This window comes from Amphiura filiformis, chromosome 16 (assembly GCF_039555335.1).
Source record: "Amphiura filiformis chromosome 16, Afil_fr2py, whole genome shotgun sequence".
Taxonomy (NCBI): domain Eukaryota; kingdom Metazoa; phylum Echinodermata; class Ophiuroidea; order Amphilepidida; family Amphiuridae; genus Amphiura; species Amphiura filiformis.
In genome coordinates, this window is record NC_092643.1 from 47,993,141 (window position 1) to 48,011,100 (window position 17,960).

At 37.7% G+C, this 17,960-nt stretch overlaps 1 protein-coding gene across 1 annotated transcript; it reads left to right on the forward strand.

Annotated features, from left to right (window-relative positions):
- Nucleotides 1-4,767: 4,767 nt before the first annotated feature.
- Nucleotides 4,768-17,418, forward strand: LOC140136113 (uncharacterized). Its single transcript, XM_072157819.1, has 2 exons — nucleotides 4,768-4,892; nucleotides 12,587-17,418. Exon 2 carries the CDS (start codon nucleotides 12,708-12,710, stop codon nucleotides 14,202-14,204), a length of 1,497 nt encoding a protein of 498 aa, XP_072013920.1. The 5' UTR covers nucleotides 4,768-4,892; nucleotides 12,587-12,707; the 3' UTR covers nucleotides 14,205-17,418.
- Nucleotides 17,419-17,960: the final 542 nt, after the last annotated feature.

Below are 17,960 nucleotides of genomic sequence, written 5' to 3' on the forward strand. Positions count from 1 at the left end.
AAGTCTAAACTAACCTATACTGTCTACAGTCTATAGCCATTCTGGCACACCATCTACTTGGTAATCTCAATAATACAATTTAAATTACCGCCCTGGATGGTGTTTATACACAAACTTCTTTCACCCCACTTATTCAAGTCAATAATATTACTCTCAAGCAATAAATATTGATTATAACATTTATTTATATTATGAATGAAGAAATAGGCAAGGGAAATATTAAATATTTCCATGATTTTTAACATATCATCCTCACAAGGTAAAATAGTAAAATAGAGCTTTGAAAATGGTGCGCTACTGATCCAGCGTTACAATGAAAAGTGTAAAAACACCTACTTTCCTTTAGAATCATGTAACTTCTGAATAGAATGTGCTATCTTTATGATCTAAAATTCTTAGAGAAGATAAAACTACTATAATTACAAATATTCAAACATTTAACCCCAAACTGGCACAAAAAATAGTTTAAAAAATCGGCAAATATGAGAAGTCTTCGGTACCAATCATTTTGATACACCCTGTATATCGAATTGTATTCTGAATACGAGGAATGCCCTTCTGATATCAAATGATTATGATTTTTTTGGCGATATATGCCCTAATACAAATTGTGTAAGGCAAATTATTAAAAATTGATATTTTGTTTATTTTTCATATTTAATAGCCCTCAAAGTAAAATCTATAAATCGAATGATATGTACTTAAAGTACATGTAGCTGGGAAGAAAAGCCGGCGATCATACGCAAATTTTGACCTGTCGTATTGAAGATACACATTTTTTTCCACAAAAGACCTCAGGTTCACTGTTTTTGGAAAAAAAATCTAGATATTCAATACAGAAGATCAAACTTTTCAAACTGATTTTCGTCGGCTTTTCCGCCCAGCTACATACACTTTAAGTACATATCATCAGATTTATAAATTTTACTTCGAGGACTGTTAAATGTCAAAAATATCAATTTTTAATAATTTGCCATCAAATTTGTATTATATCGCGAATTTCAAAAAAATATTTGATATCAGAGGAACATTCCTCGTATTCAGAATGAAATTCGATATGTCTGATGTGCTCTCATGTCCCACAAAAAATACTGCGAAAACATTGCTATCAGAGCCCTTAAAAGAGTTCAACTCGTTGATAAGGAAACTTCAAAAGAGTTTGTAAATATACATATTAGGCTTTAGACAGAAATGCATTAAAGTAATCAATTGATCAATTCTCGTATTACTAGGCTTTGTACTATACTGCGCCAATAAAGTCTCCTTACACTTGGAAAAATAATCACAATTTCAAAACCAAACAATATTGGGGTAAATTTGTTTTTTTAATAGATGCATTATCTAATCCTGCACATTATGACACCACATTGAATCCAATGTGACCTATAGAAGTAAAGTTATAAGCAATTGAATTGACGAGGGTCCAGTTTTAAAAGTGACAAACTGGCCTATACAAGGCGCAAAAAGATTACAACAAGCGAAACAAAGAGTTTCTTCAATGAAGCCTTATTTAAAGCAGTTTTTATCTCAGTTTTTACTTCTCTATATTTTTCATAACTTTCATTTCTTTTGTTTCGGTTTTCTTTTGTTCCTTTTGTTTAAAATTAAAGCCAAACGCATAAATGTCTAGTCTGTGGAGTTTTGAATAGGCCAGTTTGTTACTGTTTTAAAACTGGACCTTCGTCTAATCAAATGCTTGTAACTTTGCTTCTTGAAGTCACATTGGATTCAATGTGGTGTCATAATGTGTATGATTATGTAGTGCATCTATTAAAAAAACAAATTTACCCCAATATTGTTCAGTTTGGAAATTGTGATTATTATTTATTCATGTATTATTAATTTCTGTAAGTGTAAGGATACTTTATTGGCGCAGTATATGACAGAAATGCATTAAACTAATCAATTTACCATTCTCATATCCTTTGATTCATATATTCACTTTGTTTGTTGATCCAATTTCTGTAAATACGATAATGTTGAATAATGATAATTATATTTGACAGCATCAATATGATAGATATCCATGACTACTCCGATAATTGCCTGAGTAGGCCTACATTTGTGTAATTTCGAGAACAAAGTACAAAATATGGTTCAAGCATGCATTCAAACATATCTTTGCACAAGAGTAATGATAATGAGACAAAGGGAATAGTCAGTGGTTACGTAACTGATGCATGTTTGAACCATATTTTGTACTTTGTTCTCAAAATGACAAAAATGACGTAGGCAATTATCGTAGTAGGCTGACGTAAGATGCTAAAAGCACTAATCCGTGCAGCTAAATTATCGTCTCTGATGTGTAAGGCAGTGGCGATGGCGTAGCCAGGTGGGAAGGGGCAAACGAAAATGACAAAAACAGGCCACAGTTGCTTAGCGTGGGACATCATAATTATGGGAGGGGGCACCGACCATGATGGGGGGGCAGGACTGATGGGGGACAAGTCATTTTTCGGCAATTTTCCTACTCGGGATTTTCTTAATTTTGCAATCGATTGGGGCGGCACATCCCCCGGGCCCCTATGACGCTATACGCCGCTGAAAAAAGGCCTCTCACGGGGTGGGGAGGCAAGAATTCTCACGGGGCGACTGCTCAGTCCCCTTGGCTACGCCACTTGTGTAACTGAGAGATGCATTACCCCGCGGGTCTGAGGGGGTGGGGCAGCTGGGGCTCTTAAAAAGTAAACCGTATGGGCCTTTATTTTTTTATTTTTGTTTGTTTGTTTACCTTGTATGAATGTAGGCCTATATCATACAAGACTGGTCGGCGCTTCATGTGTTTTGTAGGTGAGCGATAGTGATATGTCTTGGACCGTCATCTTTGTCTCTTACTGTCCTTTTATATCTGATATTTAAAAAAGTAATGATTTTTATGTTACGGTTTATGATCGCTGGGAACTGGTAGTTCATAGTTTACTCCCTCCACCAGTTCCGGATTCCAAGCACAGGAATGTAAAACAAATGAGACCTGAAGAAAAGAAAGACAAAGCCTTAAAGCAATAATGTGAAAATAAAAAAAAGAATAGATTCCTATTCAAATGTTTGTTTTCACTGATCACATTATCCCCTTTTAATTTCGAGCCAAATAACGAAGAAAATTCCAGCGCCTACAATGTGTGTACTCGACGTGTACACACATAAGCTGACATCCACGGGAGATCTTAGCAAGCAGTCCGGGCGATCGATGAACTCTGAATAAAACCGGGTCGACCCGGTTTTAATATAAAAAGTTAAATAACAGTGTCATCGCCCCGATATCTTCATGGCAGAAATCGCCATAGGAATCCACAGCCACGCATGTCCATTTTGTTCCGACCTTTGAGACGCATAATGAGCCGAGGGACATCCGACTAAGGCTCTGTGAGTGAGCATGTATACACCATGATGAGGTCAATGGTCATCTGCTTTTATACTGCCTCCACGGGAGTGAGTATAGCTAGCCTACGCTGCGCTATAGTTCGGCATATATAAAATCAGAATATTTTTGTCAGTTTTTGAGTTCAAGACGCACACTTCTTTCTCAAGACGCTAGCTAACGACTATCATATCCGTTGAACACATATATTCAAGTGCAAGGAACAAAATCTGGCTTCTTTAGACTAAATCAATTACGGGAGATATTCATCACTTTCTACCCCGGTATCCAAAGATTTATCGTCTGAATATCAAATCGTGCATAGCACATTCATGTGTATCGATCCCGGGTATTCATTTCAGTGTCTCTGCTGTATAATGTAATTATTAACCGGGCGATGTCGGTGTGCTTCAGGCTTAGTCTTTTACGTGGTATTTTAGTAGGCCTACACCACTAGGCATTAGGGCCTATATTTATATGCAAAAAGTAGAAATCCGAGTAAAATTGAGGGCATCGCTGTGAAGCAAATCACACATTAGCCTATGGCTTTAATATACGATTTCTGTCGGTCAAATTTTAATTTGGGACATTCTTTGCCGACTTTATGTACCGGTATATATAATACCAACTGACAGGGAAGTTTTATGGTCTAATGAGGTACAATGAAAGAAAACTCACTTACTATAATATATCTTTGCTGCTCTATGGGAGCTTATGGGAAATTTAAGGGGTCGGATAGTGACGTTTTCACATATTTTTGTGGGACGAGCACATCAGACTATCGAATTGCATTGTGAATGTCCTCCTGTTTTGATTGTTTTTAAAAATTCGCGATATAATACACATGGCAAAAGATTAAAACTCGATAATTTTTTTTAATTTAACAGTCCTCAAAGTAATAAATCTAATGTAATGCTATGCAGTAGCGTGTCCAGGGGGGGGAGCTTTGGGTGCTGAAGCCCCCCGCACTTTGTTAAAAATCATGTAAAATCAGCCGTTTTTTGGCGATTTTAGCCATAAAGCCCCCCGCATAAATCTGAAAAAGGGGCTGAGCCCCCCGCAGGAAAAGATCCTGGACACGCCGGTGCTATGTAGGCTGAAGCTCCTCCATGAACATTTTGACCTTTGGACTTTGGTATTGAAGATATAGATTTTTTTCCCAAAAATAAAATGTAGGCCAAGCTCTTTTTGGAAAATTTCAAAAAATCAAAATTATTTGATATCAGAAGGACATTCCTCGTATTCAGAATGTAATTCGATACGTTTGATGTGCTCTCGGGTCCAACAATAAACGTTGCTATCCGATTCCATAGCAAACAGGTGAATTCATTGGATGTATGATGTATCACTTCGCAGGTTTTATATCAGCGACTGGAAAAAGAGATTAGCATTATCTGGTCAAAGTGCATCTCTATGATCAACAACTTGATTGATTGTGTGTGTCGGTCTTCAGATGGAAATTTTCGCTGATTTTGCTATCAGCACGAACAAACTGTTGTAGATATTAACATTATGTATTCGTAGAGGAAATAAGGTAAGGTTTAAATGGTGTTGAAATGCATAGTTATACGTCTAACTAAGAAATATCGTGAACGTCGCAACGGCGAAGCTTGTTCATATGTACGTGTTGGAAAACAGATCATGAGATTGCGAATTTGGCAACCTTGACCACTGTTGACACCGTGTACATTGAATATATATAAACACTAAATCAAATGATCTTGCCCTGACTTCAATTTCTTGAGATGGCCTGCAATTGCATGTACAGCTGCGATTATTTTTTTCGTACATCATATATTAACACACATACCATACGTACGTAAAAATCAGTTGATTTTTCAGAAAATCATATTTTTTCAGTGAGTTTTGCTTTATTCCGTGTTTGATTATGAAAATTAAAGAAACGGAGCTCAGACAAACTGGCATTATAAATAAAGGAGAGAAAAAATCAGAACCGTTCGAATTTGAACCAGTGTGCACTAACTAGGTATGCCAGGCAAACCTTAGTTTTAACACGGCGATCTTTTCCTTTAGACCACCCTCTCGCTATATTGGGACTAAATTATTACTTTTACATCAAGGTTTATTTTTGCATCAAGCTTAAACAGTTGCCAAACACTTTGAAGTCAAGGTTTAATGTAGTGGAAGGAGGGCAGGGCTTCGATAAATGAGGGAAATTATGGGGTAAAAAACAAGGTTAAAACAACTTTTTGAAAACAAGTGAAAACGGCCATTTTGCTAGGAAAGTTTTGCCTCAAAAAACAATTTAAAAATTATCGGAAAAGCAAGAAACATACCTTCATAAAATCAGCATCACTTCCGTCACATAAAAAGATGATCAGATCAGTGGATAGTGGCAAAGAATTTGCGAAATGAAGTAATTTTGTAAATAAAAATACATCATGTTTTTCGATAAATTCGCCATCTTGAATAAATGCAGAATTGCGTCACACAGTCAAAAACTGTCAAACGCGCTTGAAAACGCTTGATACGCGAGCGTAAATCACCATCAAAATGAGCGTGCATCAAGCGCTTGTGCTGCGCGAAACAGTTTTGGAGTTTGCATCACCGGTTTTGCATTCAGCTTTTTTTACGGCAAAAATTGCGATAAAAACATGGATTTTGGAACAAAATAAAGCTTGTTTGACGAAATAAAAGGTATGTTTGTATAGTTAAGAGCATGTTTTACCTTGATGCGAAAATTTAATTTGATAAATTCGTAATTTTAACCTTATATAGCTCGGGTGGTCTAAAAGAAAAGATCGCCCATTTGCTAGTCAACCAAATTCGCCTAGAACTCAATACCGGTACATATTTTACATAGAAATTTAAAAGAACAGGCTGGTCAAGGAAACCTACATAAATATGTTTTCTTGACCCAAATATATGATTTTTTATGGTGATAAGACAATCACACATGGAATTTTAGAGGGATTTTGATAGCAGTTCCATTAAAAAAAGCTGGTATCATAATGATGCTGGTTTCATACTACCCTGCCGCTTGCCGCTGAGCGGCGTGGTGCACGCGCATTGCAGACAAATGGAATGGACACAATAAAGGCTTGTCATTGGTTGAAACGCCCTGCCGCTTGCCGCAGCGGCAAGCGGCAGGAAAGTATGCTGGAGGCTTGAGACTAGGATCTAGAAACACCCCGAAATGCCGTTTTGGGGAATTTTGCTAGCTGAATCTTTTTGATGAAAGTCAATCTTTGACAAGATGTAACTTTGCTATGGAAAGTGCTATGAAAAAAAAGGTTTTCAGTTTTGGCTTTGTTTACTCAAGGGCTTTAATTTGATATATAAAATGATGCAGTTTGATGGCAAATTTGAATTCACCTAGCATACCTACACTAACGATTACATGTCGTATAGCTCACCACCACACGCCACAACAGCTCATGGCGGATCTACCGGTGAATTGAACATGTAATGATTTTATTCTCTCAGAACATGTAATGATTTTATTCTCTCATAAAAAATTATGAAAAACGGAAAAAATAATCGCATCCCGGCCTGTCATGGCTGTACTAGTCCTATACCTGTTTTATTTCCGTCATAGACTTCAGCTTGATCATTCATGACCTTCTCTATACATGTAGTACTAGGAACTTTAATTATAATTTATAGGTACATTGTACTATGATCATCAAATTTTCAAGTAGGATATTTCTCATGAAATTTTTTGTTTAGAATGGTGGTTATTTAACTTAAAAAATGAGGGGTCAACCATGTCTGCCGGCAGTGTTCGATTTACCACCTGCATACCTGCACCAGTGCATGTAACATTCCCTCTGTGCATGCAGCTTTTCACTACCTGCCTGCACGCGTGCATGTACGATTTTAGCGCTAGCGATATGACAAGGCAATATACAAAAGTAAACAAGCAGTCAGTCCGATTTGGAAAAACCCAATCTATTTTTAGCGCAATATCCTGACTTCATTAGAAGGGCTGGCGCAAATCGCGCAATTGACAATTCCCGATACCCCTATCATGTGAGAACTGTCACTTTTTTTCATTGACTTCCCTAGTCTCCTACACAGCCAGTTTGCGTCGGTCTGATACTTGTCGATCCTAACGAACATTCGAGATAGCCACATACAGTCTGGTTCGAGACTATGACTTCCCTTAGAGGGCTAGCGTCAGGCCCGACGCAGGATTTTTTTGGGGGTGCTGATTTTGAAAAAGTGGACTTTTTTCCAAGGGGGCGATTTTCTGAAAAGTGGACTTTCTTCCCAAAATTTGGACCTTTTTTGACCCAAAAAAGCGTAAAAAACCTCATTTTTTTTGGGTCGCTACGCCGCAAATTACAATTTTGGGACTTTTGGTACACTTTTGCAAATTTGGGGGAAGTGCGACCGCACTTCGCTGCATCTGGGCCTGGCTAGCGTAATGTGACGTCATCCACCAATTCCCGATACCCTCGCACATGTAGAAGCTGTCATTTTCATTTCATTGAAAAAAAAAGAACCAGAATTTAAACCGTGGGAAATATTTGTTTACCTACGGAAAATAATCATAATAATGTCCAGCAAAAAAGGAAATAGCTCAAAAAAAACTTACATCATTCTGGAAATCGTGCACCTTGTCGGCGACTAGTTCTAGAACAGATGAAGCCACAGCATCCAGTGTTTTGGCTAAGAAATCAGCGAGTGATCGATCGGCATAAAAATGACAATGACAGTGGAGCCGGGAATATTATTACAAGCTTAACTGACAATGATCCTGATTCAATGTGATTTTATGTTTGCTTTAATTTTGGTGCATGCACACTTTTTGCTGTGCATGTAGAAATTTTGGGCTACATGCACCAGTGCAGGTAGGAAAAAATTTGTAAATCGGACACTGTCTGCCGGGCATGTCTGTAGCCTGTAGGACAAAAATTAGCAAAGTTATGGGCAAATGTATTTTTCCAAATTCTGTGGTGACCATCATTGACCGTACCTACAATGAATTATTGTAGTATGTACAAAAAAAGCAAGTACCGGTATGCAACATTTTTCAGCACGGTGATCCATTTTACAGAAAAGTGATTGTATTTGAAAAAATCGTACTATAACTTCTGTATCAAGGTATATCAATTGACATTTTTTGAACTACGTAATGTTTCTGGTGTCCAAATTTCAAATTTTTGTATTTTCCTATGGGGATTACACAGTTAAGCCATTTCTGTGGTCACAGTTGGGAGTTGAAGGAGACCCTCTATAATAAGCTATGTGGGCATACCTACTTTAATATAGTTATACATTGTCCTCATTCATAAACTGATAGCAATACTATCTGTCCAGCGTATATTGGCTAAGACCATACGGCAGAATGGTGAAGGAATATTACACAGTGGAGAATAGGCTCCGTCACCCGTTGTTTGGGATCCGTCACAGTCTCCCAAAACACCAAAAGCGATGGACATATAGATGAGTTGACTTCTGACGTCAATGCCTGGCAGTGTGCGCACGCATCATCACAATTTCCAATTTTTTTGCCTGGCAGTATGCGCACGCATCATATTTTGTTCAGGGCCTGTGTTTTTAAAACTCCCGCCACATCACAATAAGATTATTGAATAGTGTAGTGGTTGCATGAAGATATACCATTCCCTTGCCTTTGTTGATAAACATTGAGGTCAACTCATCTATACTTACTTAAGTTAAGACAGTCATTTATCATATTATTTATTTTATACGCACACAAAGTTTTGTCAACTTGCCTAGAAAGGTCAAATTTTGCCAAATTTAATCTCTGGGCAATCCTATGCAAGTCCCACATCACATCGATATCGGCGATCATGTTTTTTATTCCGAAGTTTGGTTGGTTCCCACAAGCGTTATGCATGTGACACAGCTAAAATAATTTACCGGGAATCGGGGATCATTAAAATGTCAACAGTTTCAAAATACACAATGACAGTAAACTTAATGGCGAGCGGTCCGAATTTTGAGCCATACAAGTTACGTGGCGAACTATCTACTAGGGCTGTGTAATATTTTATGAATGTGTATCCCGGGTGGTGAATTCTCAAAATGGTCTGCCAAAATCGCTTGCCCCTCCCCTTGGCCGCTCCAAAAATCTTTACCCCACCCTTTTGACATGCCAAAAAACCTTTGCCCCCCCAATTTGATGTGCCAAAAGGCCCCCCCACTCACACACACACACACCGTGCAGTGAGAAAATTGAAGTCAACTGGTCATCCGATGATCCGGGCATGATGGGCATCCTGATTGAAGCCCAGATTTGCTGGCGGATGACCAGAAATTCACTGCAGGTTATTCGTCGGACACCCATACTTTATAAATCTTTTTTTAATTTTTTTTTTTTTTATATTTGCACTTTGGAGTGTTACTTAAGGAAGGGGTATGAACGTTTGGACAGTATTTATTGTGGGACATTAGAGCACATCAGACATATCGAATTGCATTCTGAATATTTACGAAGAATGGCCTGATGATATCAAATAATTTTGATTTTTGAAATTGCAATGTAATACACATTTTATGGCAAATCATTAAAAATTGATATTTTTGATATTTAACAGTACTCGAAGTAAACTTTATAAATCTGATGATTTCTACCTAAAGTGTATGTAGGTGGGATGAAAAGCCGACCATCAATTGAAAATTTTGACCTTTCGTATTGAAGATATGGATTTTTTTCCCAAAACACCAAAAAAAATTAGGTCTTTTGGGCATGATTGGCATCCTGATTGAAGCCCAGATTTGCTGGCGGATGACCAGAAATTCACTGCAGGTTATCCGTTGGACGCCCATACTTTATAAAAATTTTTTTTTTTAAATATATTTTCACTTTTGGAGTGTTACTTAAGGGAAGGGGTATGAACGTTTGGACAGTATTTATTGTGGGACATTAGAGCACATCAGACATATCGAATTGCATTCTGAATACGAAGAATGGCCTTCTGATATCAAATAATTTTGATTTTTGAAATTAGCAATGTAATACACATTTTATGGCAAATCATTAAAATTGATATTTTTGATATTTAACAGTACTCAAGTAAACTTTATAAATCTGATGATTTCTACCTAAAGTGTATGTAGGTGGGATGAATAGCCGACGATCAATTGAAAATTTTGACCTTTCGTATTGAAGATATGGATTTTTTTCCCAAAACACAAAAAAAAAATAAGGTCTTTTTGGGAAAAAAATCCATATCTTCAATATGAAAGGTCAAAATTTTCAATTGATCATCGGCTTTTCCTCCCAGCTACATACACTTTAAGACTATATCATTAAATTTATAAAATTTACTTCGAGGACTGTTATATCTCCAAAATGTGAAAAATATCAAACTTTAATAATTTGTCATAAAATTTGTATTATATCGTGAATTTTATAAAATGAAAATTATTTGATATCAGAAAGACATTCTTCGTATTCAGAATGCAATTCGATAGGTCTGATGTGCTCTCATGTCCCACAAAAATGCTGTCGACACGCTCAAAACGCTCATTCCAGTTCCCTTAACATAGAGCTAATTACTAGGATCATTCATGTACATTAGGTATAAAAGGCAAACCTACACATTTGGAAACCTACAAAGGTCGTAATGATTCTCATAAGATTGGTTGCAAGAACAACTTCTCTCATTGTATCATACAGTAAGTGCAGTGACTATGATGGATTTTGATTCTCGCAAACCAAGACGAAATCTAGGCCCTGATATGTACATTATAAATAGTCTATACTTCACTTGACCCAAAATATGAGAGAATCGCACATATATGGAAATTTAAATAGCAGTTCCACATAGAAAAAGCTGCTCGACATAAGGGGGCTGGCATTTTCTTCGGAAGGCGGGGTGTCCCAAATACAGGGTTCAAAAGAAATAACACCCCCTTAAAATTACGCAACATTTCTTTGCATAACTTGACATACATTTGATTGATTTGAAAAATTTAAAAACCTGTGAATAGAGGAATCTTTTTGCTACCCTCCCAATTTTCCAAAAATGATACTTTCAGAAAAAGTTGCACTTTTCAACATCCTATACATGCAATGTACAAAACGTTCTCGATATCAACGTGATCGATGTTTGGATTGATTTAATTGTTAGTTTATTTTCTTAAATTTTATGTATCCGATTACTCAGTCACCCATGCAATCAACTTTCAGTATAAAACAATGATTCATTGACATGAATTTTGACATGAATCGGGTTTTCAGTCAGTGTTTCAAAAAGTGTAAAATATCTATAGGAGTAGAAATAAGGTTTGTAGTGTCATGCCTATTTCTTTCATTGGCTGGAGAGATGAAAAAAGAAATGGTAGATTGAAACAGTTGCAAAGATCTATAGCAATGACAAAGAAGAAATGGCCAACAGAGATTGGAGGTTGTAAGTCAGCATCCAGCCAATTAACTGCATGCAGCCAATCTTGTGTGGCCACATCATGAGTGTTACACCTTTATCCAAGAAAGCCATAATTTTCAATCAAAATGCAAGATGCTTCAACCGATCCAATTAATACAGGTAAATGTTCACCCTTTAGGACAAATGTATGCGTGAAGAGCTCATTTCTCCTTCCTAGTGATTTTTTCATTTTGAAACAACTGCTGATTAAAAACTTCAAAGAAAATCTCAGTTTACGTCAAAATTAAGTTCAACAAATCTTTGTTTTGCACTGAATGATGGTTGCATGGGTGCCTGAAGAATCAGAGACAGAAAAGTGAATGAAAAACCAAGAATTAAACCAACCTTAACATTAATATCGAGAATGCTTTGTACATAATGTGCAACTTTTTCTGAAAGCATCATTTTTGGAAAATGTGATTAATTTTGAGCAAAAATATTGTTTTTACAAATGAAACAACTTTGGAAGGGTTGACAAACGATTCCTCTATTCACAGCTTTTTGAATTTTTCAAATCAACAAAATTTATGACAAGTTATGCAAAGAAATGTTTTGTAATTTTAGGGGGAGTTATTTCTTTTGAACCCTGTATGTCGGTGACCGGAGGTTTATGACCCCCCTATCGCGGCCAAAATATTTTTACAACCCCCTATTTTGCTTGGGTCGAACATTTTTACGCCCCCCCCCTTCCACCTACACAGACTCAAGACAAATTATTCATTGCCGGAACGCGGAGCGGAAGGTGCCAGGAGCTAAGAGAAGAAAGTGCGCGTAGTGTGTTAAAAATTTTATCGTAAGTGCAAAGAAGGCGCGCGAAGCATGTAAAAAATCACTGAATTTGCTGTTTTTTTATGTTCTTCTGCAGGTTAGCAGTCAATGAAATAGCAACCCAAGAGATTTCAACAGATCTTTCAACAAAGATGATGTGCACCAAAATGAAAAGTGTGATCAAACCAACATGAGGATTGATGTAGAAGACATTCAAGATGAAAGTGCAAGATAATGTGAGCAAAGAAACTGATGAAGAAGAGCCTTCAAAGTCATTCTCATTATGGACCCATAGACCACTGCAGCAGGGACGCCTTCCTTTGAAAGTGGCGTTACAAGATGTAATAGCACAGGAGGATGACAGAGTCTTAATTGACTCTTTGATGGAGTATAGTGAAGAAGATGAAGAAGAGGGACTTATTGGTACATTATTCTGTGGAGATTGGAGAGACGCTGTGACAGGATGGAGCTTGGCTCGTCCTAATGTGAAATATGCATGGGTTGAAAAATCCAGCAAGGACCGTAAACACAGAAATGCAGCTGCTAAGAAACGAAAGCAAGAAGAGCAATCATCTTGGAAGAACAAAATCGAGCCGGGAACTTACAAATACAATCCTGGTTGTGGGACACAGTATCGACCATTTGATATTCCAGAGAAGAGGCAGGTCCATCCTAGTTTACAACAGCATATTGATAAAGTCAGAGAACATTTGGAGAAGACACTGATGAAGCAACCATCTACTGAGGGTCTGCACGATAGGAAAAAACTTGCACCATTACCAAGTATATATACAAAACATGATGGAAGTGGTGATGCACATGCATCGAGCCTTGATGAACATAATCACAAGCAGTATGTAGTAAAAATGACGCCACGAGGACGAAGGCATAGTGTTGAAGATGATGACCTGCAGTATCATTCTGATGTGGGTGCAGATGGCGAGAGCCATTTCCATAGAAATGGACCAGGTCGTCAAAGTGACACAAAGCTCTTAAATCTTAGTAAAACACAGATCAGACATAAGCAGTACCAAAACTTACAAGCTAATGATAATAGCAAAGCGATAGATTTGGTAACAGCTCTTGGACAAAAACTTAATGAAATCCTCATGGAAGATCGGCTGAAATCCATTAGTGGGACAACAAGTTTACCAGTATCCAAGAAGATACGGAAGAGTTCTTTGTTTTCAGTTAATAACAGCTATGAGCGCTTTCCAACCACTGAAATAGCTTCATATAATGAGCAGACTTTGAATCCTTTGACTAAAGTAACCCCGCAACAAAGGCAGGTTCATGATGATAATGAGGTTGTTGCGTCACAGCAAGAGAAGACGACTAGTTTATCAGCAGGATCACATGGAACTCCATACATGTATTCCAGTGACATGTCTAGAGAACACTCATCTAATACAAATAAAGATTTCATTCATATAGGTATAAGTGGTCAAAGAGTGCAATCATCAAAATCTGAAAGGAAACAGGTGAGTCATCACAATTCGGAATCACCGGTTATTTCAGGCAAGAAGAGTCGTAGTTCGGTGTCTAATAAATATCATAAGCTGCCTTTAACTCATGGGAAGATGGAATCATCTAGCAGTGAGAAAACTGGAGATGATTTGCATAGGGGTGTGATGGATCGGGAAGCGGCAGCAGCCGTGGCAGTGGCGCTTATGCCAGGTGTCAGTGGACGAAAAATTGAGGTTCCGAATGTATGATCAAGAAGTAAATAAAAAGTTTTACTTGGGATACCGTATTCATTCCATTAACCGCCATGCCCCTATAAGCGCCCACCCAGTGACTTTACAACTAGCAAACTGCCCATCCAAATCTGAATCATTGTCTGAAACATTTGACACACTGATGATGATGGATGAATATTTTGTGCCTTTTGTAAGTATTGTCGGCTTAACAATGTAAAAAATAACGTCCACCCAAAATGACTTTGTTAAGTGCCTTGGGTGGTTAATGGAACGAATGCAGTACATGTACACAGTGTCCGAAATAAGGAAAAATGAAGGCTGTCCTGAGGACAACCTAAGCATACAGATTCTGCTTACCCTAACACCATAAATATGTGCAGTTTATTTATGTTTTTAAATTTTATTTATTTATTATGATTTTGCCAGTAAAATATCTGGTTGTTCATAGGACAAGTGCATGGCTCATCATAGTTGTCCTCAGTGATTTTTGGACAAGAGGACAAAAATCGTCGGGTGCATTACATAGTATACACATATCGACTGCTATGAGGGACATGGTTAAGATTATAGGACCGCGGTGATCTCAAAACCATGCTATGACCCGAGGCGCAGTCGAGGGTCATAGCATGGTTTTGAGATCACCGCGGGCCTATAATCTTAACCATGTCCCGAATATAGCAGTCAATATTTGTTTTATATACCGAATGGATACGTGGATGTTGCGATTGCGCAGTGTGATTGGGACGCACGTAACCGGTCCATAGTTCATTTCCATGGACCGGTCCATAGTTCATTTTGCGGGCATAGTTAATTCAATGACTGCGCTTTCAACCAATCAGATGACAGGAATCTATATATGAGGTATATAATGATGGATCTACACTTTACGGTAAAATCCATATAGTGACTGATGTTCATGAAATCATGAGCTCTCAAAATAATTGCGCAAGACATAGTGGCGGATAACTTTGACAAATTATCTATTACATATGTGAGATGTACCATATTACTACATTTTAACATTTTGAAAATATCTTTCAAGGGTCTACTTTTAATAGACACATGAATTGCTGAACATTAATGGCAAGTTTATAATCTGCCCAATACAATTTACATGCTCAACATTTTCCCGATGCCCATTTTTTGATAAATTTGCGATCAACATCCATCACTATGTAATTGCACCCTGGGTTTGACATCCGTCATTATGTTCAGTACTGGCTGGAATCCACCGGGCAAAAATTGCGTGGGTTTTGCACGGCATTTTGCATGGACCGCTCAAAAACGATCTTCACAGATCATACCGATTTGCGCGGTTTGCACGGTTTTGCGTGGTACAGTTAAAAGTTGTGCTAACCAGCCAACTGCCCGCGCGGTTTATGAGCGGGTTGTTGCACGGCATAAGCCTATTATAAATCTAATTTGCTCTTCTTTGTCAAGCACTTGACAAGTGACACACACATTCGGAAGTGGTATTTCAGTTCGCAATGCAATCAATAGCTGTTCAAAACCCTTGATATGATTCGTTGACCGTGTTCCGAAGTATAAAACAACGTACATGCCGAAGTACTGAAACATGCATCTGGAAACATGGGTCTAACTCTAACACCACCGGCCGGTCAATCATGCGAAATTTCATAACGGGTTTTGGTTTTACCGGTTAAAATGTTATGTATTGTAGGGCCTACTAGTTACACGTTTAAAATATTAAAATTACATTTGTTTTCATTTTCTTTCGAATTTGTCTTTCATAAAGATGTAACTTGTATTAAATTGAGTATAAATTGACTAACAATTTATCATTATTCAATTAATAATAAAGCTAGGGGAAAACTTAGAAAAAAGAAAAATATATGAAGAACGATCGAGATAAAAATAAAATGCGTCGATGGAAGAACATACATAATGAAAATTTACAGAAGGCTTATCATTGGGCTTAATTTTCACGATTATCACTTTGTTTGCGGCAAAATATCGTAAAATATAGACCCATATAATACATTCTGCCACTACCAGAGTTGAAGAGAGAAATAAACTTCACCAAGCATGGCACCAAACCATCCCGAGCTCCGCGATCGCCTGAGCCGAGTGCCTTCCAGCGTTACGGTATCGGACTATCTTCGCCCCGATCTTCGCCACAAAATCATCATCATTTATTCATGTTTCTCGCCGAGTCACGGCATTTATTCGACTTTAAAATCATCTTACCTTTAGTTCTATATTAAATCTATCATCAAAAATATAAAAGCTGCAATTTATTCCAGAAAGTAATGTCGATAGCCGTTTCATTTATAAATGGCTTGCCATCGAAGGCCTTTCCATCTTGTTCTTTGAGGCGATGAAATCACGGGATGTAATTCAAACATCATGAACATGCATGATTCACGATTTCATATATTCCTGAAGAGCTGTCATTCCTATTCTGATACTTCATAATTTATTTATTCCAGGTATGTGCGTGTGAGAGAGTGATCAAGAAAGACACAAGAAGAGGTGTTGAGAAGATCTTTGAAGTTCCTTCTTTGTTGGAAAATTCCCCATATCAACAAGAATACAAGATCATTCGAAGCATTTCACCAGTCGTCATCATTTCAATTGAGACGTACATTTTTGTCGCATGCACAAGTCAAACTCTTAGTCAAAACATTCCCACGTCTCTATCATGCTATGCAGGTGAAATCCCCCCGGGGGGGGGGATTCAGGTGCAAAGCAATGGAGTTTGTAGAACATCCAGGGTGTATAGGGTCACCGTCTAGGGCTTGGTTTATATGCCACGCGCTGTATACCACATTCCATTCATACCATGTCCGTCCACCAAGATGGGATGGTATACCACAACACGTGTGTGCTTGTCATCACAGATCGATCGGAAGACTAGAGGTTGCATACAAATTACAATACAACTTAATACAAGAAAGTTTTGAAGAGAACAATTGATAGTTCAGTTTGTCCCGGGTAGTTTAGCCTATTTTAAGTTTTTTAAATCTTTCAATAATATAATTAATATTCTTCCCACAAGACCACTAGTTGACATCGAAATCCGAATAATGAACAAGCCGAATGCGTCGATGTCAACATGAAATTTTTTTATGAATGGGGATGTTATAAATAAACCTAAGAAACAAGCGAAACAACCCAATACGCGATCTCATTGGATAGCATTTCTCAGGCCCTGGTATTTCCCCGGGGTATTTCTTTGCGGTCCTGTGGATCACATGATTAATTATTCATAATTTTAAGGGCTGTGCAATAATTATGAGCCCGGGCCCGGGGGGGGCAAATATTTTTTGGCAAGCGGGGGGTCATTCAAGCAATTTTAAACAGGGGTGGGGCAAGCAATTTTGGCACATCATTTGAAATCCCCCGCTCATAACTAAATAAGAATTAAACAAAATAAAAAATAAAAAATATTGTCAAAAAAAGTTGCTTTTCCCTCACTTCTCGCGAGACATTTCTTACCTATTTAAGATAATATTCCACCAAAATCGTTGTTGTCATCCCGGGAATTTAAATATCTATCGTTGGTATTCTAAATTCATGAAATTATCCTGGCACTAATTATAATATCAAATCAAAACACGTGCATACGGCACTTTCCCCTTTCCCACACATCACACGCACGGTCTAAATATAGATTGGGGGTTGAGCTGACCTAGATTATCTAGCGACCCTGGAAGCAAGCACCTTCACCACGTGCGAGCGGGCCAACTGAAGGGATAAGAATATTTGATTGGTAATTATTTTTCATAATCGAATTGAACTTTCAAAGTT